This window comes from Monodon monoceros, unplaced genomic scaffold (assembly GCF_005190385.1).
Source record: "Monodon monoceros isolate NGI ecotype Baffin Bay Population unplaced genomic scaffold, NGI_Narwhal_1 Super_Scaffold_11, whole genome shotgun sequence".
Taxonomy (NCBI): domain Eukaryota; kingdom Metazoa; phylum Chordata; class Mammalia; order Artiodactyla; family Monodontidae; genus Monodon; species Monodon monoceros.
In genome coordinates this window covers 38637781-38664838 of record NW_021703767.1, presented here as the reverse complement: position 1 = coordinate 38664838, position 27058 = coordinate 38637781, and the positions used below count along the sequence as shown (strand labels likewise).

The window sequence follows — 27058 nt, the reverse complement described above, 5'->3', positions numbered from 1 at the left end:
ACTAATTTCTATAATAACTTCTTATTTTCATTGTAAGCTTTCCTAAATAGTTTAGGCAGGCTGGAGGTAAATGAAAGACATTTTCTAAATTTAAAAAAAGTAATTTTAATTTTCATGCATTTCCAAAATAGAAAATAATATATTCTTTGTCTGTTAGCAAAATCATTTGCTCATTAGGATCTCAAAATATATGTATTTCATTAGTGCAAAGGGAAATATCTTCCAGGGCTAACAAATATAAGAATATACAATAATATTAGTCCTTTAAAACTCCATGGAAAGAACCCAAGATTACCAAACCTATCACTGATTATAAAATATTACATTATTTGCTATCAGAAAATGGGTTAGAATAAAATTTCATTGTATCTGAAAAGCAGTGTTTCAAAACCAGCTATATTATTTGATTCTGGAGTACAAATAACAGACTTTTTTTTTTTTTAAGCCAAAAAACCCCATATTGTTTGGATTTTTTTCCTTACTTCATATCAACAAAGATGGGTAATAATTAACTCTGATTTGTTTTGGAGATAGTCTATATATTTTCATGAGCATTCTTATATAAACCAACAATATCCTATTTCCCATATGAAGATGCATGATATATAGGGTTTCGCCCACCAGGCTAATATTCAAAAAACATTTAAAAAATGGGTAGTTTTAATAATTGTTGATCCACTTTAAGGGAACTCTCCTAGAGTCTTCTACAGGGTCCAGATAGATGAGATAACACCACTAACCATTATTGACTCATAGTCTGGCTCCTGCTTATCTGCTCATCATTCTCATCTTCTCCCCTTGACTTCATATGTACCTAAAAACAAACTGGCTAAAAGCAATTTGATGGAAAGAGCCTTGGCCGATACAACAATTGGGTCAAGAAAATGACCTGTCAAATAAGAAATGTCTCCCAGTCACTGTTACATATTTTTAATCACTAGTAACATTATTTCATCCTACATGTTCTGAAACATTTTAAACACTTTCATTTTTGCAAAAATTTTGAGGGTTTCATCATTCTGTTCTTTCTTTTTATCACACATTCATGTCCATCCAATTATTTCAACTCTATTGTGAAATAGCAAAAGTTGAAATAATCTTAACATTCAATACCAGGAGATTAATCAGAATCAACTACAACTCAACAATGTAAGATTAGTTAGAATTAGTTGTAATTCTCAGAAAGGCCAAGGAAATTGTGTGATATTTCTCTTACCTAAACTTTCTATTGTTCTGATTTTATTGTTGTCAGTCTCCCCACTTGGCAATTAATCTTTGAATAGAACTCTGCCTACTTTATTGTTGGTACCCTAGCACAATTTAGAAGGTCAACAAAAGTTTACTAAATGAATTTGTTCATAGCATTATAAAAATAAAACATATTTTAGGGATCTAGAAAAGTTCACTTTTTTGACAGGTCAACTAGTAAATATAGAACTAAAATATTTCTTTACTTCTGCTCAAAAAAAAATCTTCTCTGTGTTTAATACATACAGACAATTTTTATTTTCTGAAGGATACATTTTCAAGATTATAACCTACAAATTCTTTCTTCAATAAATTTCCTTGCTAACAAAATGAATCTTTGCCTACGTATCCTGCAACTTTGAAAGCTGTGTGAGCCTGACCTGAGATTCATGTATTCCACACCACCTTATGAACTCTCTCCAGTTTCAACTGATTTGAGACTTTCCAAGAAAGGGTGTAAGACAACGAGGGCTCACTAAGTAACTCTCATTGTGATCAGTGGTGAATGATCTCAACAAATTTATGAGTTGTCTATTATTATCCCCACTTAATGGATGAAAGAACTTTGAGATAGAGTTTCCTCATCTTGAAAATTACACACATATGTATAAATATGTTATATTATAGAGAAAATTTTCTTAAACCTAAGTATAATGCAAAGAGAAATTTCTCTAACACTCCCATCTCAAGATCATTTATTTTATCTGTATGATTGTAACTCTTCTTTTTTTTTTTTTTTTTTTGCCATACGCGGGCCTCTCACTGTTGTGGCCTCTCCCGTTGCGGAGCACAGGCTCCAGACGCGCAGGCTCAGCGGCCATGGCTCACGGGCCCAGCCGCTCTGCAGCATGTGGGATCTTCCCGGACCGGGACACGAACCCGTGTCCCCTGCATCGGCAGGCGGACTCTCAACCACTGCGCCACCAGGGAAGCCCTGATTGTAACTCTTGTCAAGGCAGAAATTAGTAAAATTCTGAGCTGTCTTCCTAAGTCCAAATACCCAACTCTCTAGTTTTTATCCTACAAATGAGTGGCAACATTTGGAAACATTCAGCAATTATTTTAAAGGTCCTGGTTTGATGCATTCACTTTTGGCCTTTTATTTAAACATTGATTATGAGAATGAAGCTACATTTTCATAAGGAAATACGAAATTGAAAACATGAGTAATAATAATTTGCCTTAGTTTTAAGGCATCTAGAATTCGGTACCTTTTAAAAACCATTATGTTGTTACTACAAAGAATACTCAATCAAATATAGTACAGGATAGAAAATGCAGGTCATTTTGTCCCCAAGACACATCCATTTTTATGTCTCCAAAGAATAAAAATACATTGATTCATATGCAGAAGAATTACAAACATGTGCACACACATAATAAAAGTAAGTTACTCCTGGTTCAACATTAATTTACTAATTCTGTTTATAAAGCCACATATTCTGCAATCATATTAATATTATAAGTAATTTGCTGAATATGACTTAAATTTAGAAGATTTTAATATATGTCTTACATGTTTACATCCTATGATTTAAATGGACACTAAGATAACTATAAATAAAAAATAGAAAAATTAATGGTATGCAATTCATGAATATTAAAATTCAGGAATGATAACTGTCTAACAGACAGGTCAGTCAATTAACTACATGATATTTCATCTCTGTTTTCTACAATACAAAGATGGGCTTAAATTTTTATTGTCATATTCCTTGGAGAGCATGTTAATTTAATCAAACACTGTTGAATTTGCCTGGAAAAAAAAATGGTTAAAATAAGAAGTTAATCATTTACAATTTACAAAAGAAATTTACTGTATTATATATTTTCTAGATGTTAAAGTATAAATAATGAAGTTAGTAATTGATAAAATATGTAGTGCATAAAAAAAGGTATCTTGAGAAGTGCACAAAGTGAAAATAACTAGATTTTATTTTTCAATTTTAGTTTAGATCTGATCAGATAAATTAGCAAATACAGATAAATTATTCAAATATAATTTAAATCCAAACAAGAGAAATTTCAATAAAGTTCTTCAAAATCAGAAATAAAAGCATATTCTAGTTAATAATAAATTTGTTTGAATATGATATAAAAATATTTTCAAGTTGTTAAAAATTTTTATCACAATATATACAAATGTGTAACACCAGATTCTCTGAAATTGTGATTATGTGTTTAAAATCTTTGCCTAGCACATTAAATCTTAGGGAACTACTCTATATACTAAAATGGATAAATCTTGCTAAAATAGCTTCATGATTTAAGTAAGATATTAAAATTAATTCATAGCGGTCTATGACTCACTATCTAAAACTTTATAGTTTTAGTGAAAACTATAGTAACCATAGTAAAATCAGGGATGTCCTTTAAAGGAAAAATTTGAGCATTTTTATTGATAGGAAACTGAGAAAAATAAACGTCCCAGGCATGAAAATATTTGCTTATAGTTTTACCTACACATAAGATGTGAATTAAAATAAATTACAGTTTCCATTTTGTTTGTAATATATATAAAGTGCTGTTCTGACATAAAAGGAAAACTCAGGAGTACTTCAATAATATCAGACAGAACCCCAAATCTAGTCAATTGCACAATTGCATATTAGTGCAGACAAAGTCTAAGTAGGCTGCAAAAGTTACTCATGTGAGTGAATGTTGGGTTACAAATAAATGCAGTGTAAGTACTGTGCGTTACTTCTGTAAGAACCTATTCACTTGCACAAACACAATTTTAGCTCACACAACAAAGCTGTTGAATCAGGAAACTAAAATCTTTGTGTCCGGAGACCATGGCTAAACTTTGCTATGATAAAGTCATCAGTCCACCATATCTCCTGCTTAACCTACATGACTCTGATGTGAACTCCAAACTGCACCCACCATTGTCTTCAGATACCTCAATGCTAAGGTTTTCTGGAACAACAGGGGTTAGAGGTCTTCAGAGCATATATATGCCTGGCTTCTTTTCTTTATTTCTTATAGTACCAAGTTAACATAAACAGAAAAGCAAAGCCTGGAGCACAAGACATCTTCCCTGACACAAGTGCTTTCCCCAAGTTCTAGACTCAGCTCTTTCTGTTCTCTTTGCTGCCATGTTCTCAGAGCCACATCCTGTTTCACAACATTAGTTTTCTCTTTCTTTTCTATCTTTCAAGTCCAGTTTAAATATGATCTCATTTGTAAAGCATCCCCCAATTCTGTAGAGTTAATACCTTCCCTCAGTGTGCTTTCAAGCACTTTGCACACACATCTACACATGATTATTATACATTATATGACCATGACATGTATATTTATGTACCTATCTTTCCAATAAACTGTAAGCTCAATCTTTATAAATCAACTTGTCTTTGTTTTTAAAAATATAATTTTGACTTGGGACAAATTTACTCTGACCCAACCCCTCAGTATCACCCAATCTCATCTTAGAATAGTCTCCCTTTTCTTGATGTACCTAGTGAAACACCACTCTCAAGTTTCAGCCTGATTCCTACCTGCTCTGTGAAGACTTCCTTGACCAAACAAAACCCAACTGATTTCCCTTCTCTGAATATTTTTTGTGTTCTCTGAGTTTACCTCTGCTTCCCTCATTTTGTTATCTATACCCCTCTGCCATGACAAAGATGTTTACATTCATGACACACTACTATGAACACATCCAGTGTTATGTGTCTCTCACTAGCTACACAGCTCTCTCTCTCCTTCCCTACTTATCAAAATACATGTGTAGCACTATGGTAACATTTTGAAATTTTCTCTAATTAACATAATCAATTAATACACTCAACTATTCTAACTTTTATTAATAATAAAGTTCACCATAAATAGAATACATATCAGAGCTCTTCATTAAATCAGTGGTTGAAAACTGGAAGGCTATCACTTTCACTTGGCACTTAACGACTACTAGTGTTTTCTTTTTTTTTTTTTTCATGAACCAATAAGATGATAATCTAACAGAAGAATTAGACATCAACTCCATGGTATATTTCAGTGCTTCCTTAGGGTACCTAGCTCTATGCTTTGAATTTGACTGGTGCTTTATAAATAATGCATCTTTTGGTGGTAATAGCAATGTTGTCAATAGATAGGAAATGGTATCACTTTTAATAACATGAAACAGTAATTGAGCCTTACACATGGTTAATCTCTGTAAAAGACTGTCCTCTCTCCTCCTTTTACCATTCATGAGGTAATTTTTAGGAATTCCTGCTAAGAGTCTTCAAGTCTAAAAAATAATTTAGAAAATTAAAATGCAGCATACTAAAGAATCTTATATTCCAAATGCAGTCTTTCAATGTTTTTAAAAGTGTTAGAGCTCTAAATCACAATATCCAATTCAAAATAATAGAAAAGGGGCCCTTTTTTTCACATCCTAATGAAGGAATTCGAAAACTGCAACCACATTTTGTTATTGGAGCTTATTAGAGCACAACAGATCCTGTATAACCTTGTCAAAATGAAATCAGTTCCAACAAGCACTGTATACAATAAACTGAAGAGTGGTACAGCACCTTTTTTCCAGTAACGAGCTTTTCAGGTTAAAGGTATGTTCTGTTCTCTACAAATTCAGTGTACAATAATTTCTAACTTGTCAACCTCTTTTGTTTTGTGGCAGTTTCTCTTTTTAAAAATTGCTTTCTGGCCCATTCAGAATGGATTTTGAGAGCAAAATTAAGTCTAAGGAGTCCCAGAAGCCCAAGCTGCTTGTTTCTCTCTAAGGACTAGTGTTCAATCGGGAGAAAAACTGCTACCATTTAGTTTGGACTCCATATGTCTACTTCCTTTCTGCTTTATGTCACTAACTCCCCTGGGTGGTCCCAGGATAATCAAGAGTGAATTCAAACCAAGGATTATTAGTGGAGATATAGAAGATTATTAGTGGAATATTATTAGTCAGAACTCGATGTATACTAGAAGTATTAAGGTAAGAAGTGTCTTTTTGAGAGAAGTTATTCGCATATCCTAATTTTAAAAATAACAGGCATCCTTAACTTTACTGATAATTGCACTGCCATTGGAAGCAATTGTAAGAGGAAAAGTTTACTGTATTTGCTTTTTTGCCTGTGCAGAGAAGGACATTTATCTGTTCCCATTATATTCAGCTACATGTAGCAGCCTATTTGGGTTATAGCATAAGAATGGATAACAGTTCCAAGGCTCTTACTTAAATGACAGCCACCAGGTTGACAAGGCCTCAACTAGCCAGAGCATGCCTCTTCTTCCAGAGCTGTATGGTAACCTCATCTGCTTCATAAAAAGGAGCCCTTTTAAAAATTAGATTTGAATGCATCCCTTTTCATTCCTCTGATAGCTTCAACTGGCTTCACATACTAAATGGAATCCTCATACAATAAAAAAAAGCTGTTTTTGAAAAATGAAAAATAAAATGTACTGCAATTTTAAACTGTAGGTGGTAACCAAAAGTCATACATAATTACAAGAAAAGTTGATGAATAAAATCAGTTTGTCATTTGAAAAAAACGTATGTATTTTTTTTCTTTAAAATACTCTTTTACATTCCAAACTGACAAAGGAAAGTGAAATTTAAAGTGGGAAAAAAATGCCTTTGAAGTGGATGATTCCATACCATTTAGCTCCACCTACTTCCATACTAGGAGTTCTTTCCTAAAAGTGCTTTACCAAAAAGTAAATCAGATGATTTGATCAAACACTAAGTTCTGTGAGGATGTCAGTTTCCTCTGAGAGAACAGTACTGTCGCCCATTAGAAGAGAAACTTAAACCAAATATAAATATACACAAGGGGAAGTATGATATAGTAGAAAATTACTGATTGAAAAATCCAGATATTTTGATTTTTCATTTAGGTTTTGTGATAAAATAACTGAGAGACATTTTGCCTATAATTTAATCCCTCTGAATCTATGCTTCTTCATCTAGAAAAACAGAGTTTAGACCTGGTCATTTATTCATAAATTATTCCTCTCCTTATTTAATACACAAATTCCATAAAATAGTAACAATGGGTTCTGGAATCCTGAACTAAATATCCTTAAGGCTTAACTAAACTGTGCTACTGTACTATGTTACCAATTTGTGTAAGTTAAAAAATGCTGTCATTAAATTGGAAGTTATTACACAGCACTAATTCTAGTGAATTCTAATTTTCACATATATGTTTGTTGTCTGATCGATTTTTAAAGGTAGTAAAATGCATTCAAATAGAATATTTAATATTGCAATATAAAAGCTTATTTAAATGAAAATTAAAGGAGAACTTGGGAGTGTTTCAAATATATTATTATAAACTTGCTATCCTGTAACTTAAAATCAACAAGGGCTATTTGTAGATACTTTTTGTGTAAGCATATTAATAGAGTCTCTTGGATGTATCCACAACAGATAATCCCTAATAAACACTAAGAATAATGTTAAGCAGAATTGTGAAGAAATGCCTATTGAACTCCACTTTTAATATGCCCTCCTATCACCTGTAACCCTAGAATTCAGAGTTCTCATGCAAAAGCAGGGTCTTTCTTAACCTTGAAAAAGCTTATTTAATAAACTAATTCACACATGGAATTTGGTGACACAGATTTATAACCTTCTCCAAATTATTTATATTTAAAATATAGGCTCAATAAAGAAGTGAAGATTTTACCAAAGTAATATATTTCTAATCGTGGAATTTCATATTCTCCTGGCTATGTCTCCTGAAATATTACAATTAATGAGGGGACCTTGAAACATCTGTGAAATTGCATCATGGTAAAACATATGAGTGAAAACACCTCACTGGTTTATTTTTACTAAGAAGTCCAGGCATAATTGAGAGTGTTTATTTATTTATTATAGGATCTACAGTGCCTGGCCTAGCACTTTATATACAGCAGATACTCAAGAAAACATTTCCTGGAATAGTAAAATATTACTAGTAGTAATATCATTGTGATGTGGATTTTCAGGCCATGCATCAGAGAAGTTTTACATCTGTTTACATTTAAAGATAAATGTTATCTTTATAAGAGATGATATATTAAAAAAAAAGGGAAAGGATATAGATTTCTAAAAAACAAATCCAGTTTTAAGTTAGCTATCATCATAGAGTTTTGTGAAAAGATAAACAGACATGTGAAGTCAATTGCAAAACTCTTCTAATTTCAAAGATTTCTATTGGAGATGTGAATTCTTCTATACACAGTTATTCATACTGTGCACTGCTTAAATCCATAAGGTGGCATTTACATATGGATTGCCAAGTAAATACATCTCACTTATTTTCCCAATGTTGGATGAAAGTTAAAGGTCTTGATTTTGGTGACCAAGGAATGAATATCATTACCCTGATTTGGTTCAGAAGTTAGGGCAGTGTATACACACACATACACACATATACACTTAGGTATATATGTGTATATGTGTGTATGTATATGAATATGGGTTTGTTCATATTTATGTATGTATATATGTATCTATACATACATATGTGTATTATTTTATTAAGGTTTCTTCTGTTGAAAGAGAGAAACAGAGAGATAATTGCCTGCTATTAGAAGGCACTGCTCCAAGATAAGATTTCTGCTTTGTGCATATAACATATGCACATAACTGCATACATATACAATATATGTACATGTGTATAATACACATATACATGTACATGTACATATCTACAATCAAATATACAACTAAAATACCAAATAATGATAAATGCCCTGCAGAGAATTAAAATAAAGTCATATGTGACTGGGAGAATGGTTTGGAAACAGTGCCAGCAGAACTTGCTGATGAATTGGAAAGAAGGGCAGAGAGGATTCAAGGATAATTCTTAGATTCTGGAACAAGTATGTTATATGTTGTTACAATGTTTGTGAAAACTACATTTTTGTAAGAAGCTACAAAGCAGATTTTATGTAAAATCTCCTTCTAGTTAGGCATACCATTGTTTCTAAAAAGGAATGCCAACAATTTCCCCCCATGGGTGATTGAATATTGATTGAATTTCTCTAATGAATTAATGCATATATACTTGGGGAGAAGAGCTCTATACATTTTATAAAGCTATAATCTAGCCTTTTTTGCACATAAAAAATATATAGAAAGACTAAGTGCCATGGGTATAACCCTTCTGTTCTGAAATTGACAAAAGATCATATATAAAGAGTGCAAGGGAAAACATTTTAAATGTTGGATTTGTTGGGTGGTGGAGTCTTTCTTCCCTTCAGACAGGAATGAGGGTTTTCCGCGTGGACACTTTAGTCAGTGATCCATCTAGGTACCACAGAAACATTTACTTCAGAGTGGTATCTCAATGAATTTTTACCTTGAAAGGTGAAACTTTATCCACTTCAGGCTCATCTTAAAGAAATGAAATTTAGCCTCAACTCCGTGTTGAGTAAGCCTGTACATATCCACTTTTCAAAATGCTTTATAAAGAAAGCAGTGCCCCTGTCTCCACTACTTGATCCCATTTCACTTCTCTCTGCAGAGTTCAACAGCATATTCATCCAGTCAGAGGTACTCCTTTCCCACAGGCATCACAGCTCTCCCTGCTTATTCATGTCCAGAGATGCTATGTTTTATCTCAGCGATTAAAGAAGGTACTGTTTTAAGACTCATCCAGCTAGTTTATTGTCTGGAAACTCTCAACTGGAGATGAGAGCAGCAGCCATAGGCTTCTTCCATCAGTGCACTCTTTGTTGTTCCACATGGATGTCTTTTCTATCCTTTTCTTCCTACACCATATATTTTTCTATCTATGCTTCTAAAGAAAGCATCTCCAAAGGAAAAATGTTCATTATGAGCACACAGAATCAATTTACCAACTGGTAGGTCTGTTTCCATGTGAGGAAACAGATTTTAGCTGAATCCCTTTCAAATGTTTGCTAGGCTGGCTGTACATCTGTCCATTAATCCAGTCTTCTCTTTCCTGCTCCCCACCCACTCATCTGAGCCCAAAGATTCACTCTCTTATTTCCATTTTGATCTGTATTACCTTTCCTAACAGCACAGCTAAGCAAAAAAAATCATGTAGACTCTCAATGTTTCTAAATGTTTTGTTGCTGGATAATTATAACAGTAAATGTAAGTGTGACTGCCAAATTTTTAGTCTAGCTACATATTTACTATGAAGCACAGAAGTACACTTTTAATTTTAATTAATGAGAGTTCTCATTAGCTTTCAAGTCATTGATAATCATAGAAGGAATATATAAAATATATACCTTAAGACTAGGAAAGTATGTATTATAATCATATTTGCTTAGCTCTAGAGTACGACAAATTTAAACACAAATTTAGGATATTACTTTATGATATTCCTAATCTGTTTCATAATTAGTATGGCATGCATCTATATATGTATTATTTATTTTGCTAAATTTAGGATCAGGAACTAAAACCCTAAAGCAATTGAATTTATATCTTGTACCTTAGTTAAGTATTTGAAGGAGATAACAGATGGTTTGGAAATGTGTGTTAAAGTGAAAGAAAGGCTACCCTCCATGACTCAATTTCCCTCTCTCCCATGGTAAACAAATTGACTGAAAGGAAGAATCAGCACCTGGGATGGGAAGTGAACCTGCATTTACCTGTAGTCTCTGAAAGAGACGGGTATCTAAATGAACAACAAAGTTTGGAAGCTTGGTTTGATGCAGGAATTTGTAATATCTTGGTGTACAACATTCTGCCTCTGCGTAATTTTGACATTTATTATTAAACAATAAAGGTAAAGTGAAATGAAAGTAGCAGTTGTATCAATTTTTTTTTAAGCTGGAAAGGCATATTTAATAGTTTGATACCTTTCACTAAATGAAAACACATACATATTTCTAGCAGTAATATTCTCTTACTATAAAAATTAAAAATCTGAAACACTATTTTTATAAATGTTCTTACTAGCTAACAATAAAATGTGATCGATCTTATTCTATGTATGTGTTATTTCTGAGGTAAATTATCCTGGAAACAAGCAAACAAACAAAAAGCAATATCACATTTTTCATCAGTATTCATTTCAATAGATACATAAATAAATATATAAAACAAACCATAACTGTCAAGTGATATTTTAGGAATACAAAGTCAGCAACTGTCAGTAAACTGATTGGCATTAAACAAGCTTTTTATACTATTTCACTTTCTACTATAATAATAATACTAGTTATGAAAAATTTTACTTGTTTTTATATGGTCCTACATATGAAATTTGCTAGAAAAAGCTAAATATGTACATATAAAGAAAAGTAAAAATGTGGAAAGATGCATAGTGGGTAATTTTATTCAAAATAAGAATAGTAAGAGTTAAGATAATGAAGAAGTAATGAATTGTTATAAAAGCTTATTTCTGTAAGTCAAAAACAGTGAAGTAATGGAATAAAAGTAGTGGTAAGATAATTTTAAATTTCATATAAGGGCTACTATGGTAATATGAAAAGTAAATTTGAAGAGAGATGGTGAGTATCATGAAAAAAGTTCTGGAATAGTGCATCTCAACTCTGCCATGACTGTGTGAGACAGCCCTGAGATGGGTCCTAAGTGGAGTGTCCTCTCCACTGAAGCTCACACTGGACTCCCCCTTACTCCTCTCTACAGTGTGGACCTGCCATAGTTAGTACAGCTACTGGCAGAAGAAGAAATAAGTTACTCATTTTTTCTACTTGTATTACTGTATTTCTTCCCGAATTCTGGGGAGGGCAGATGATAGTAAAAGAGTTCCAGCACCACTGTCCATCTTCCATATGTATTCTGAGGTGTGGTTATGCCTTTCTCTAGCATGAGTGTGAAGGGAGGTCAAAGGCTTTGGGATAGTTGAGGAGGAAGAAGTATAGGATTTGGGGGGAAGTGGTAATTTATGTTTTCCAGTCTTCATAGATATTCTTTCAAAATTTCCCAGGTACTATAAATTTCTGACACTTTCAAAAGAATACTTTTTAAATAAGTGGATGACAAATAAATATAAGGACTTGAATCATCCCCAACCACAAAATAAGATTAATCTCAGGTCATTCTCACATCTGAGCAGCCATTCCTTGTGTGATGAATAGGTATCTTCTATGATCTCTATACTAAAAGATGGAGATCTGGGTAGCATTTCTTTGAGGAGAGGATATTTTACCTAAACTTTCTGAACTTGATGTTGCATCAGAGAAACAAGGGTGATTATAACTTTTATCCTGCTCTCTCTATATTACTAATTTGCTGTAGTGTTGATTTTTAATGATCTTCTCTATTGCTTAGTTAACAAGAATATAGAATTTTCTCATTCTTCAATAGGGATAACTTAATTTATGCTCTGGGTGCCATTCAGGGAAGACTATGGGCAGTAAATTGTACACAACCTTTGGGTAAATTTTGTACCAGAGCACTGGACTGAGATTGCTTTAAGGTATCATAAGACTACTAGTAATATTATAATAATAATACTCTGACTTATTATATATCTATGTACCTAGCACTTGTGGGTACTTCTATTTATGATGTATGCCATTTGTTTATAAATAATCCAGAAGTACTGTGTTACTATTTTTTTTTTTTAATTCCAGACACTTGGACCATGTTGTCACAAACTCTGAATATCTACATCATTGTATATCCATACTCCTATAACTCTGATTTTTGTACTATACTTACTTGAATGCTTATCGTTCATGTTTAACTCTAAGCTTCTTGAGTGATATTCACCTTTGCTCCTATAGTGCATTTGCACTCAGTGAGTAAATGCTAAATACTTATTTGGTGAATGAATGAATATCTCCTTTGATCTGAGTTCTCCAAATAGTAAAAACAGCAACGGAACAGCATATTTCAAGACCATTAATATGGAAGTAATTAGCCATTCAAAAGAAAGAAATAGCATGATAACAATAATAACATGAGAGTAACTTCAATATTTATTTTACAGAACAAAAAACAAAAAAAAAACTACTGTGCTCACAGGAATTAATAGTATCACTATGGCTAGTAATTTAACAGATCAATTTTTCCATTGCTGAGCTTGTTAATGAAAAAATGGTACCTTTTTTCCTAATGGAATCTCTACAGTGCAAACATTTCAAAAGTGTAATTTTTTTTTTTTCGCGATACGCGGGCCTCTCTCTCTCACTGTTGTGGCCTCTCCTGTTGTGGAGCACAGGCTCCGGACACGCAGGCTCAGCAGCCATGGCTCACGGGCCCAGTCGCTCCATGGCATTTGGGATCTTCCCGGACCGGGGCACGATCCCGTGTCCCTTGCATCGGCAAGTGGGCTCTCAACCACTGCGCCACCAGGGAAGCCCCAAAAGTGTAATGTTTTATCTTACAGGTATTTGTATACATGTACTGAATTTTGTTAGGCCTTTCATTGAGAGTGAGAACCAGACTGGCAGTTTCAAATTACCATCTGAAATTGTAATGTTTAAATTTGCAAAGGTATCATGGGGGTTAGGGTGGAGGGGAACACTCCAGTGTCCATGACATACAAAGTCAGTGCTGTTAACAATTAAGTGTGAAAACATTTAAATAATGCACTTCCACTGACACCCAAAGAATAAAATCTAACCATTTAGGATGGTACCTAGATAGCAGATGATTTCACAGCAAAGTGCTCTGACCTCCATCAAGTTCGAATCAATAGAACCTAGGTAACTGTGGTAGAATCAAAGACAGTCTCAGCTCATGAAAGGCTCTTCTGTGCTAGAGCTATATTAAATTATCACAGCTAATGTAAAATCAAACTTGGTGTAAAAGATAAAAGGGTAAAGTTCTCACGAATGATCACTTATCACTTCATTCCGAAATGCATACAGCATTCATTATAGATTGAAATACCACTCAAATTTCACCATTTACTTGGGTTTTGAAATGGCCAAACCATTAACAGAAGAGAGTAGCTTTTTATATTTATACAACCAGTGACTAATGAAACATTATACCCTGTGCACAAAGGAGGAAAAAAACCCTTTATTTTGTAATGAACCCAATTGGAGCCCTTTTTAAACACAGTGTAATATGGTTTCACTGTTTCTTCGAGCCTCTCATTACTTGTGTCAATAATCCTAGGTAAACCACTGTTGAACTTCACAGCATTTATCTAGTAGCATGAATAGCATTAATCTATGGGGTGCTTTTGATGAATTGTAGTTCAAAAAGCAAAGCCAAAAATGACTTCTTACAAAGTGCTCAGAGAAGTATTTATTAGAAATATGTCAACTGCCAACTACCTAAAGGTAACTTGGCTATTTAGGAAATCATGCTGTTGGCTAGCTTGCAAACACTGAGAAAACATATGCACTTTCCCCACTTGAATTACTTTAAAAAAACAACATACTTTTCATCTAAGTATATTATTTTTTCTGTCACTTCCCTTCTAATTCTCTATATTTTTATGTCATATTGCTTTCAACACAATGTGACATGCTATGTAACATGCCCCAGGTTCCAAAACTGTTAGGTGAGACAAGCGCTTATCAAGTTGAGGGTGAATCAGACTTCATTTCCGTGACTGCAGGATCTAAACATCCAGGTCAGCACGAACTGAAAGCTACTCCTGGATTCTGCTCTAAGGATCTAACTTATCTTCTTGACACACTCAGTGGTTGTTATATTCTCTCTGGCAGTGAGCCCGGTAGGGTTTATCTACAGGGGGTTACCACACTTAATTCCAATTTATCAGTCTAATTTGATTAGGCTGATCTTTCCCAAAAGCTGGAATTTGCACAATTCATGAGATACTAGAAATTACTCTCTCAGCTCTGTTATCTTCAAGATGTCTATATGTGGAAAGTCTATTCAATGCAAGACTTTGCCTTCAAGAACAAAAGTGTTATTAAGAACTGAGAAATAGTAGACACTAAGGCAATTTGAAAATAAAGTTGTAAATTGACTTAATACATTATTCTTTCTCCAATTTTGGCCGGTATCATAAAAAAGTAAACATCTTGGAAAAAAACACAAATGGGATTATTTTTCCCCTAAAATTAAATCCCTTTACAAAGAATTAGACTTTATCCCCCAAATTCCTTTTTTGGAAAGGTATAAAATTAACTCATGCTTCTTACAGTTATTTTATACTTAGGTTCATGAGAAAGATTTCAAATAAGTGTACTCCCTTCAGGATTTCTAAGATCCATTGGATTTATTACAGCATTGTGTAATTTTTACACAGTACTCATTCAAATACTGTAATATTGTGTAGAACACAACATTAGTCTTAAAAAAAACGTTTTCTTGGTGAACTATATGAGAAAAATCTTACATTCTCTAATGCTTTTTTCTCTTGGAGATTCACATTGTACCCTATAAATAAACTCTGAGAAGTCCTGCAATAAAGAAATCTGACTAATTTTGTTTATTGTGATATTTATCGATTTCAGAAAAGTTCATCTTCGTTTAACAATATGTTAAAGCTACCTCATGAACAACTTATCCTGGCTTTTGGAGTTTAGGAGAAACAGAGATTATTTTTAATCTTGGGTATTGGCATGTCTTTTTGCCATTTTCCTATATTTACTCAAATTGTGAGATCATTGCAGAGGAGAAAAAAATGTCTGTGGGTGTTTCAAATTATTGTTCTTAAGAAATTAGTGCAGTTTTCGCTAGTATTGTACACCTCTGTCTTTGCTACATCTCGATTACATGCTATCTCTCTTTGTAAAACTAGTAATAGTGATTATAAAGCATATTTTTATGATAATACTACCAAAATTAACTCAGGGAAAATATTGTTTTCATGATTCTGATTTATAATTTAAAGCATAAAATGTAAAGAAAACCATTAATATGATTTACTATTCACCACCAAATATTATACAGTATATTTATAATTAAAAAATCTTTCACACATATAAATTTTATTTCGAGTATAGGCTGTAATTTTATTTTATTAGTTTGACTTGAAACATATTAATTGTGAATCATGGAGATATTTACACTTATGAGAAGTCCTTGTGAAAGAAAAAGAAAACCCGTTTAAATTTGTTTATTATTCTAAAGATTTTGATAAATTTAAGCAGTTTTTCAGGTCATTCTTGCATGTATAATAATGTCAAAAGGTACTCACCATGTACAATGAGAACATACTCTGCGCTGCTTTGGCCAATGGTATTTGTGGCTTCACATCGATATGTACCATTATCCGTTTTGTTGAGGAAAAGAATGTTTAGCTCCCTACCACTCACAACCATTCGGTCAGGATCTGGTAATTCTCCGCCATCCTTTGTCCACAAAACAGGTTCTGGCCTATTGGATTTAAACATACATATAAACAAAAAACATATGAAATGTTACATATTCTGTGAATTAATTAAGGAATTTATAAATATTTAACACTCATTTCATGGATAACTATGTGCTAACTTCTATAAGGTACCAAAAGAATCATAATGCACTCACTCAGAAGATTTTGGAGGTATGGCAATTATAATTTTATTCTATTCTCCTTAACTAAGCAGACATGTATTAAGGAGCTAATTAGTTGAGTCACTATAGTAGTCACTGATAGATAGCAGGTCCTGCGGCCCAGATTCTGTGGCTAAATGTCTCATACCTGCTGGTCTCTGGAGGATTGCCTGTGGTTATTGGAGCAGCCTTCCACAGAGGCACCTGGAATTATACCTTTGCATTTGGGGCCACCATTGTGGGGCACAGCTTTGCCTGAAACCACCTGAAATTTCTCCCCTTTACCTTTCCTGCTTTCTCATCCCTCTAGAGGTTTTTTTTTCTGCAAGTTATCTCTTTTCTTTTCTTTCCTCCTTAGCTTTACTGAGATATAACTGACACACAACACTGCACTAGTTTAAGGTGCAGAGCATAATGATTTGATATATGTAAATGTTGCCACATGATTACCACAATAAGTTTGGTGAACATCCATCACCTCACATAGTTATTTTTTTTTCTTGTGATGAGAACTTTTAAGATCTACTCTCTTAACAACTTTAAAATATACAATCCAGTATTATTAACTATAGTTGGCATACTATACATTATATCCTTAGAACTTATAACTTGAATTTTGTATCTTTTGACCACCTTCACCCATTTCCCCTATCCCCCACCCCTGCCTCTGGCCACTTCTATTCAACATTTTACTGGAAGTCCTAGCCAGAGCAATTAAGCAGGAAAATAAATAACAGACAACCAAATTGGAAAGGAAGAAGTAAAACTGTCTTCATTTGCAGATGATATGATAGCACATAAAGAAAACCCTAAAAATTCCACTAAAAAGCTCTTAAAACTAATAAATGAATTCAGTAAAGTTACAAGATACAAAATCAATAGACAAAAATCAATTGAATTTCTATACACCAATAATGAAATATCAGAAACAGAAATTAAGAAAATCTATTTTATAATTGCATCAAAAAGAATAGAATACTTAGAAAAAAAAATGTAACCAAGGGGGGTGAAAGATCTGTACACTGAAAACTATAAGACATTAATGAAAGAAACTGAAGAGGTCAAATAAATGGAAAGATGGTCTTTGCTCATAGATTGAAAGAATTATTATTAAATGTCTATACTACCCAAAGCAATCTACAAATTCAATGCAATCCCTATCAAAATTCCAATGGCATTTTTCACATAAAAAGAACAAACAATCCTAAAATTTGTATGCAACAACAAAAGGCCCCAAATAGGCAAGCAATCTTGAGAAAGAAGGAAAAGCTGGGGGTTTCACACTTCCTGATTTCAAATGATATTTCAAAGATATGGTACTTAAAAGAGTATGATATTGGCAAAAATATAGACACATAGATAAATGGAATAGAAGGTTCAAAAATAAACCCATGCATATACGGTCAATTAATTTTTGACAAAGGAGGTAATAATACACAATAGGGGAAAGGACAGTCTCTTCAATAAATAGTGCAGGGAAAACTGAAGTGCCACACACAAAAGAATAAAGCTGGGCCCCTATTTTACGTTATACATAGACATCAACTCAAAATGGATTAAAAACTTGAATGTAAGACCTGAAAATGTAAAACAGAAAGAAGCTCCTTGGCATTGGTCTTGGTGACGATTTTTCAGGTTTAACACCAAAAGCAAAGACAACAAAAGCAAAAATAAACAAGTGGGACCACGTCAAATTAAAAAGCTTCAGCACAGCAAAAGAAACAACTTAAAAAATGAAAAGGCAGCCTATGAAATGAGAGAAATTATTTGCAAATATTATGTCTGGGTAAATAAGATAAGGGGTAAATATCCAAAATAAAGAAAGAGCTCATACAAGTCAGCAGCAAAAAACCCTGATTAAAAACAGATAATCTGAATAGACATTTTTTACAAAGGAGATATACAAATGGACAACAGGTACATGAAGAGATGCACAACATCACTAACAGCCAGGGAAATGAAAATCAAAACCACGATGAGATAACACTTATACCTGTTAGAATGGCTGCCTTCTAAAGGACAAGAAGTAATAACTGTTGGGGAGGGTGTGGAGAAAAGGGAACTCTCCTACACTGGTGATGGGAATGTAAATTGGTGCAGCCACTATGGAGAACAGTATGGAGGTTCCTCAAAAAATTAAAAATAGAATTACCATATGGTCCAGTGATTCTACTTGTGGGTATATATCCAAAGGGGGAAAAAAAAAATCACTGTTTCAAAAAGGTATCTGCACCCATATCCATTTTAGCACTATTTACAATAGCCAAGACATGGAAACAACCTAAGTGTCCATTTACAAATGAATGGATAAAGAAAATTAATTCCAAATGTAATGGAATACTATTCAGTCATTAAAAAAAAGAAGGAAATCCTGCCATTTGTGACAATATGGATGGACCTTGAGGGCATTACGCTAAGTGGAAAAGTCAGACAGAGAAAGACGGATACTATATAACTTCACTTATATGTGGAATCTAAGAAAAAACTGAACTCATAGAAACTGACAGTTCTCCTTTAATCAAATACTTGCAAACAATTCTCAAAACCTGCTTTCAGGGAAGAAAGGATAAATGAATCATGAATTTCTGTCTTCAAAGAGTTCAGTCTTATGTAATTGTTAATGATAAGAATGGTTATTAGTATCTATCACCATGTGTTGACAATGTCCTAGTTACTTTACATAGATTTACTATAATCCTCGTAAGAACATGGTGAGTATCATTTTAAAAAATATAATGCAGATAATAATATAGAAGATTAGAGATATATTCAAACCCTGGTCTGAATCCATAGTCAATGCTTTGCCCACTACCTCTTGTGTTCTAACATGATGAATATTTTCCTAGTTCTTCTATGTCAAAATTTTTAAATTTAAACATGATTTTATCTTACCATTATAAATTATTTTCAAAAAAGCTTTAATTATTTGTTTATTTTGGTGAAAACGTTGAACTTATGCTTTGTTGTCGTGAATACAATTAGAACATAGGTCTTGATAAGTGGTGCCTATGACTACCACAGCTTTTCTAAGATGAAGAATATATATTTTTCTGACAAAATTTTGTAAAAGAAATAAAAGTTGCGAACCAAATAATAATAAATATTGTAAATTGTATCAAAATAAGTAGATCAGCAGTATGGTAAAAAAGTCACTTAGTTTTTTAGTAAAAGCTTGTCACCTAAAAACATTAGAATAATACAATAATTTATATCATCCAATTATATAGACAACTCATTCTGATAGCATCTTTAATAAAAGTCAAACCATTAATACTTCTCAACTCTCTTCATATATTCCTCATTTGCTTCTTGCTATTTGAATTTACTAATTCTTATTTTAAAACTGATAGACTGGATAATCTTGGACCATAGACATCCTTAAAATTCTTTAAATAAAAAAGCAGGCACAATAAAACTATGATTAACTGCATGTAAGTGAAATAATTAGAAATTGCATCCTTTCTACAAAGCCACATAAGGCCAACATTAAGATAACAATTACATTAAGGATAATTTGAATTTCAGAAAATTCATCCTTAAAATACTGCTTAATAGAAGTATTTTATTATATTAAGAGGCAATATTTCTTCATATATAAGTTGGAATTTAAACACACAGATATAATTATATGCAAATACCTATGCATTTCCATACATAAAATATACTCCCCAAATCTAAACTGTCAATTTTTTCTCTGTTAGTGTTCATAAGCTTTAAGTCATATCTTAAAGCACATGGCTCTGTAAATATGTAGTTAAATTTAGATATGTATTTTAAATTTTGTGTATAGAAATGAAGTTAAAGATCTAGAAAAATTATTCAAGTTGCCAGTATTTAAAAAACTTTTTTTCTAATAATTCTCTCTTTTAGGAAATAATGAACAAACACCTGAAAAAATGGTTAACAGGAGATTACAGCAGTATAAGTCACTCCTGACACCGAACACTGCAGTATTCTTGATTGTACTCTGAATGATAAAACTTCAAGGTGGCAAAAAATGTTACCACCATAAGATGCAATTTTAACAAAATGGAGGTTAGAGTTTACACATCGATTAAAAATAGCCTACACATATTCCAATTAGTACTTAAAATGTTCAAGCTTCTTAATAAAATAAGCTTCACCATAAAAATATTAACTGGTTTAGCAAGTCTTGATACAATTTGTGTTTCATCTTAATAAAGAGGGCCCCTAGGCTTTCTCTAATTGGAACCTAGAATGATTGAATTTCTTGCTGCAAATGAATAAAAATCTTCCCTGCTATTCAGGCAACCAAAGGAGATCATTTAAAAAGTGGTTCCAGTCTACAGTTTCTACGTGATAAGGCTGAAAAAGAGTAGGAGCCAGACACCAGTAATAAGAGGACAGTGACACAGCATCAGGCATGAGATAATACTGTATAACTCTACAGCAAGAATATTAAGATAGCCAATCCAGAGAGTTGCCCCTTTCAAAGCAATTAATTTTCAACTAAAAGTAGAAAATCTTCTGAATGAGATGAAATTAAATTTATGTTTGTCTACCAAATCTATAAGGCTGAAAAAGATGTTTTGTTTTCTTAGGTACCTAAAAATATTTGTGTAGCAGTTTCTTCCTAGGGTAAGCAAAAACAACAAGAAAATAAAAGTGAAAAAAGGAACCAAATATGCTTATATATTTATTCTCTTGTATCCTAACGTCTTGGTGAAGTTGTTTTTATCTTAACAGACTTTTAAAAAACTTTTATTGACTCACTGTTTTGTAGATATATAATAGGAGAATCTCTGATATCTTTAACAATTCCTTATTTATAAATTAGTGTTGGAAAGAATTGCCACAACTTTCTCAGACTACCAGTTTATTTAATATTTGAACTAGATATAAGCATAATTACTAATATCCACTGAAACTCCTGAGTTAGTCATTAGGGCATTTATTCTGTAAAGTTATGACACAGTAATAATCCCTCTAATTCTTCCAACTGTATATGGAATCATTCACTCCCTAGGTATTGATGAGAATACCTATTGATGAGACTATTGGTGAGCTTTGCCTTCATAGCTCCCATTTTCCCTTTTAGGCTCATGCTTGAGAAGAATAAAGAATAAGCAGTTCAGTTATAGAAATATCAGTCCCACAATACAGATCTCCTAAGGAAAGAATTCTCCTAGTATCCTTACAAAGTGGACAAGAGTAAAAGGTCTTCCAAATTTTGGAATGGATACACTCTCCAGTATCTTCCTTTTCCCAAATGGCTATATCCCCCTTGAGTTCTGCAATGTCTTTTCCTTCAATAAGCACAGTACATGTTGGGTTCTAATTCTAAAATTAATCCTGTGAAAATTAAGTTACTTTTTCTAGATAAAAGAAAAAAATAAGTTACTGTAATAGCATTCAAGTAAACATCTTGTTCTGGCTCAAAGGAAAAAGAAAGAAATTACATACTACAATTACATATATCTTACATTTCCTTTAATATAAGACAAAGCATGAACTTATATTTAATAACTTGGGGCCTTATATGGCACAAGAAGATGACTACTGCATTTATTTCAGTTTAGAAATTCCACGGGTGGCAGTAGATGTGATTGAAGCTTCAATACTCAGGAGATATTTTTAAAGCCTAATTCCCCTTTATTTCTTATAATATTTTTACTCTAAAGTGAAAGAAGGTGGTGGGAGTTATGTAAACATCTTGATTCCTTTTTCTGCTTTAAGCAAACTTTTAATTCAAGAAATTATACTGCAGAGTCTGTATATAAAACCTCAGCATTCATGCTATCAAATTTTTAGAGAAATGGAGGGAGAGAACTTAAATGAAAATTAATTGAAAAGTGGGTTTGAAATTGGTTTCAAGTGCAGAATTTTAATTTTATTGGGTTCCCATAGGGAGGATTCTGAGAGAAATCTAGCCTAGGCAATCTCCATTGGGTAGATGGATATTGTATCCATAAACCACAGTCCAAACTTTGTCAATCAAGTGAGGAAGAAGAAAAAAGGAAAATAGGAAAACATAAGCTGGGGTTGCTTGCTCCTTTTTTAAAATTTAAATACAAATACAAAGGAAGTTCAAAGAGTAGCCTTTCTCAAAGCCGTGAAACCAATTCAAAACATAATTTTGTAATGAGTCTCAGATGGAAGCAAAGGATATGGTAGATAAGCAGAAAGAGACTGAAAGGGATTACTTGTGGAGTTATTTATTATGTTGATCATTTCAAATTTAAAGATACATAAAGGATTATTTTGTTATTGAGGATCAAACAAGATGTTTCTGAACATAGTTTGTAAGTAATTTTCTATATATATTGAAAGGTATATTCTTAATTATTGTAAAAATATTGATCTAGGCCCTTGGAGAATACATACAAGCTGTGATTTTTCCTCAGATTTGATTGTTGTGTAACTTAATTATAATGAAATTTGTTTTCCTTTTATTCTGATATTGATTTTATACTTTTCATGGCAGCAATTCTTAAAACATCAAATAACTTTTACTATTAGCCAAGTTAACTTTGAATGTTTTACTTATCACAATTGAGGTTTGTTTTAAAACATAATCAATGAAACATTTATGTGTCTGTCTTTATACGTATAGTTTTGCTTAAGGGAAAACAAAACTTCAGAAACGTTTTATAGTAGAGTAATCTTCAATGAGTCTCGATGGGTTTAATTACCAGAAAATGTCCTTCTCTTAACACTTACAACTTAAGACAGGTAAGAGATCAATGAACATTTTTGTTGTTGCTGTTAATTAAAGTATACCTATATATTCTTGACTAGGTACTTCATAAGGTTACACAATTATTATCCAACAAGTGTCTATAAACAAATCAGTGCAAGTTTTGAACCAAGAATTATGAGGGACATAGGGAAACTAAAATAATATCTGTTCTCTGAGATATTATACCTTAATAGTTTACATAAAATATGTCTAATCAAATATAACATTTGGCAGGATATGGTAAGTGGCATAAATGAGTTATAAAAAATCATAAAGATTCATCATATCTGTATTAGGAACATGCAACAGGCTTTATGATAGATATAACTTTTGACTCATCTCTCTAATTATGGCAGGATTTTGAGCAGTAGAAATGGAAGATGACAGCTCAAGAGGAGTCAGAATCCTGGTTAGGATGCTTGCCTTCCAGAGGCCGTATTGTTGAATAGATGAATTTAAACATGGTGAATGCCTGGAAAGAGTATAAGGTTCCTAGGTGATAGTGTTATTGGCTAAGATAACAAATTAGGAAAGGGCAAAGTTAAAAGTATTTGATGTGATAACTGAGCTGGGGGTAATAAAATCAAAAGCCAAGATGTAAGTTGATATTAAGGAACAGGACCAAATATGCTCATAAGAAGCTTAGTCCGAGACAAAGTTTTGTTTTGTTTTTGTTTTTTTTTTTGCAGTAGGCGGGCCTCTCACTGTTGTGGCCTCTCCCATTGCGGAGCACAGGCTCCGGACGCGCAGGCTCAGCGGCCATGGCTCACGGGCCCAGCCGCGCCACAGCATGTGGGATCTTCCCAGACCAGGACACGAACCTGTGTCCCCTGCCTCAGCAGGCGGACTCTCAACCACTGCGCCACCAGGGAAGCCCCCGAGACAAAGTTTTAGGACATGAAGCTGAACATGAAAAAGTATTATTTTACTATTAGACCAGAAGACTGATGATGCCGTTAATATGGAATACAGAATGAAATATGGTAGGGAACATTCTGGTCATAAAGAGGAGGATGAACAGAAGCAAAGAAATGAAAAAGTTTGGAATAGAGAGGTGGGGGGTAAAAACAAAAACCTGTACATTTAAACCTGTACGTTTTTTAGCCTGGCACTCAACCCTGGCCTTGAGTATCATGTGGAAAAATCCAGACCTTCCTGAAAAATAAAAATGCTTTACTAACTCTTTTGAGAAGTAAATATTTCTGAGCAGAGTTTCCTTTAAGTATACCAATGTGAAATACCTGGAAAAGAAAAATTCAATGAAGAGACCATATATAGAGCTCTGAAGAGAGAAAACAAAGATTTACATGAAGTTGGAGTAATAATAAAGGCAAGCACAGAATAATAGAATATAATAGAAGAGCTCTTGGGAAAGTAAACATAACTTTTTGGAGCTAGAAAATGTATGGTGTTAGTGAAAACAAAGGAGAAACTCTCCTTACGGAGTCTAGTCTGTATGAAAACAATCTTAGTCCTGAATAGGAAAAAATAACAATGCAAGACCAACCAACTAACCAACCAAATGACAAACAAACAAAACATAAACCAGGGTGGAAACAAACTGAGATACAGTGGAAAGGAAAAGATGATTTCAGTTTAAGAAACTCTAAATTCAAGTGCTAGAAGAAAATAAAGAAATACATCTTGGGGCTTCCCTGGTGGCGCAGTGGTTAAGAATCTGCCTGCCAATGCAGGGGACAGGGGTTCAATCCCTGGTCTGGGAAGATCCCACTTTCTGCGGAGCAGCTAAGCCTGTGTGTCACAACTATTGAGTCCGCGAGCCACAATTACTGAAGCCCGTGTGCTTAAAGCCTGTGCTCTGCAACAAGAGAAGCCACCGCAATGAAGGGTAGCCCCCACTTGCCGCAACTAGAGAAAGCTCACACGCAACAGCGAAGACCTAATGTGGCCAAAAAACAAAAGTTTTGCTTTTCTGATATGTGGAAATGTGCCCCATGTATTTTCATAAATGTTTAAAATATATGATTATATGTATACATTTCTGCCCCCTATAGCTCTTTAACACAATATTTAGAATAATTATTTTTGCATAATCTGTATTTTGATACAGCTGGTATCATCATTTGTGAAGTTGGCTCTGTCCTGATATTTCAAATATTTAGGGCTGGAATAATACAGTAAGTGAAGAGGGAACAAAAGGAAAAGGAGACTTGAAGAAATTATGCAGGTGAAGAAAATTTAACTACTCTTTAATGTATGTAATTTTCCATTGTGTTTCTAGCCTGTTGCAGTTATTTGTATTTCATTTAATAAATATCTTTGTGTATTTGTGTGTGTAAGAGAGAGAGAAAGAGTGAAATAGTTCCTTAGCTTTTTTTCCTCATTGGTCTCCACTCCCTTCTGATTTTAGTGGTTTCTGGACGTGTTCTTCAGTCTCTTGCTATATCCACATAATTCTTAAGGGTTAGTCTTTGCTCAGAATAGATAAGATATTTCCTATACTTGAAAAATTCTTTTTATGAAAAGCAATGATTTTTTCCCTTTTATTTGCAGTTTGAGAATCCCAGTGATTCCTGTTGAAAGTCTCAACAATGAAAGCCCCTACTCAAATATCACCATCAGTACTTCTGCCTGATAGGGTCAAAGGTGTTTAATGCAGTGATAAATGAAGTCAGTTTGAAGCGGGAAATCAAGCCTACTTATTCCATTAAATTGCAAGATGAAAGTCTAATTCTGAATTTATCTACTCAGGTAAATTCCTGAAATCAACTATTGCACTAGTATAGTGTCAAGTAGGAGGAGTCTCATTACATTAAAGATTAGATTCAGATGGGACAATAAAATCAATGTTAACCTCATCATTAGATTTAAAATCTCAATAGAAAATGAGAAATGGATTTCTTCTACCCTGATTAATCTGAGCATATGCTACTTGATTCTGACTTTTTAAGGTACTTCTTGCCTACAAGTTTAGAAACTTGTAGTAGAAATAGAAAATAAACTATATGCAAGAGGTAAGTGCCTTTAGAGACTTGAAAATAATGGCACCTTTTAGAGTGCCTGTGAAATCCTGGACCACTTTTTACTGATAAGGTAGTGTTCATTGATAATTATTTTAACATTTTTGAAAAACAAAGCATTCATACTACAAACTGTATAATTCCAGATGCTTTGTGGCACAAGAAATAAAAGATTATCCCCAGAAAAGATAAGATTGCTATGATCCTGAAGGAGTGACAGATTTTAGCACTGAAGAAAAAATATTCAAGATTGTGACAAATGCTTAAGCTAATCTCTCAAGGACTTTGTGCTAAAGCAAAACAATTACCCATGCCTTATCTACACTTAACATTTTTTTTCCCTTTGGTAAACATGGAATATTAATTCCTGGTTAAAAGATCAAGAAATCTTGAGTAAACATTCATTCCCTCATCCAAGCAATAATAAGTCCCTCTTTGTATGTACATTAACCTCAAAATCTCTATGATATTTTAAAAAATAATTTCTTAAGAAAATATTATTTTCAATTTCTTTGAAACTTAGGAACTCCTTGAAACCTCCTTTGACTAAGATAGACTTTGGAACATTTTCATGTTTTTCAAATCAATAACTTATGAGTCTGAGTTTCTCAGAATTTCCCACCTTATCAACCTGGGTACATTATAAGCACAATTTGATACCATATAAAATGTATCTACAAGCATCCTAATCAGTCAGATGCCTGAAAACCATTCAGTTCAAGGGCACATTGCAATGACAGGGTCCTATTCTCCACATAAGAGTTACTTTACAATCCATTACTTTCA

The 27058-nt window shown here is 33.2% G+C and overlaps 1 protein-coding gene across 2 annotated transcripts in view; it reads right to left on the bottom strand.

Annotated features, from left to right (window-relative positions):
- Window positions 1-27058, bottom strand: part of CADM2 (cell adhesion molecule 2) — a 1050900-nt gene that overhangs the window by 63318 nt on the left and 960524 nt on the right. For both annotated transcript variants that reach the window (XM_029215414.1, XM_029215413.1), the window contains exon 7: window positions 16254-16432. In XM_029215414.1, the coding sequence (XP_029071247.1) occupies window positions 16254-16432 (179 nt within the window). The remainder of the gene's footprint in view (window positions 1-16253; window positions 16433-27058) is intronic.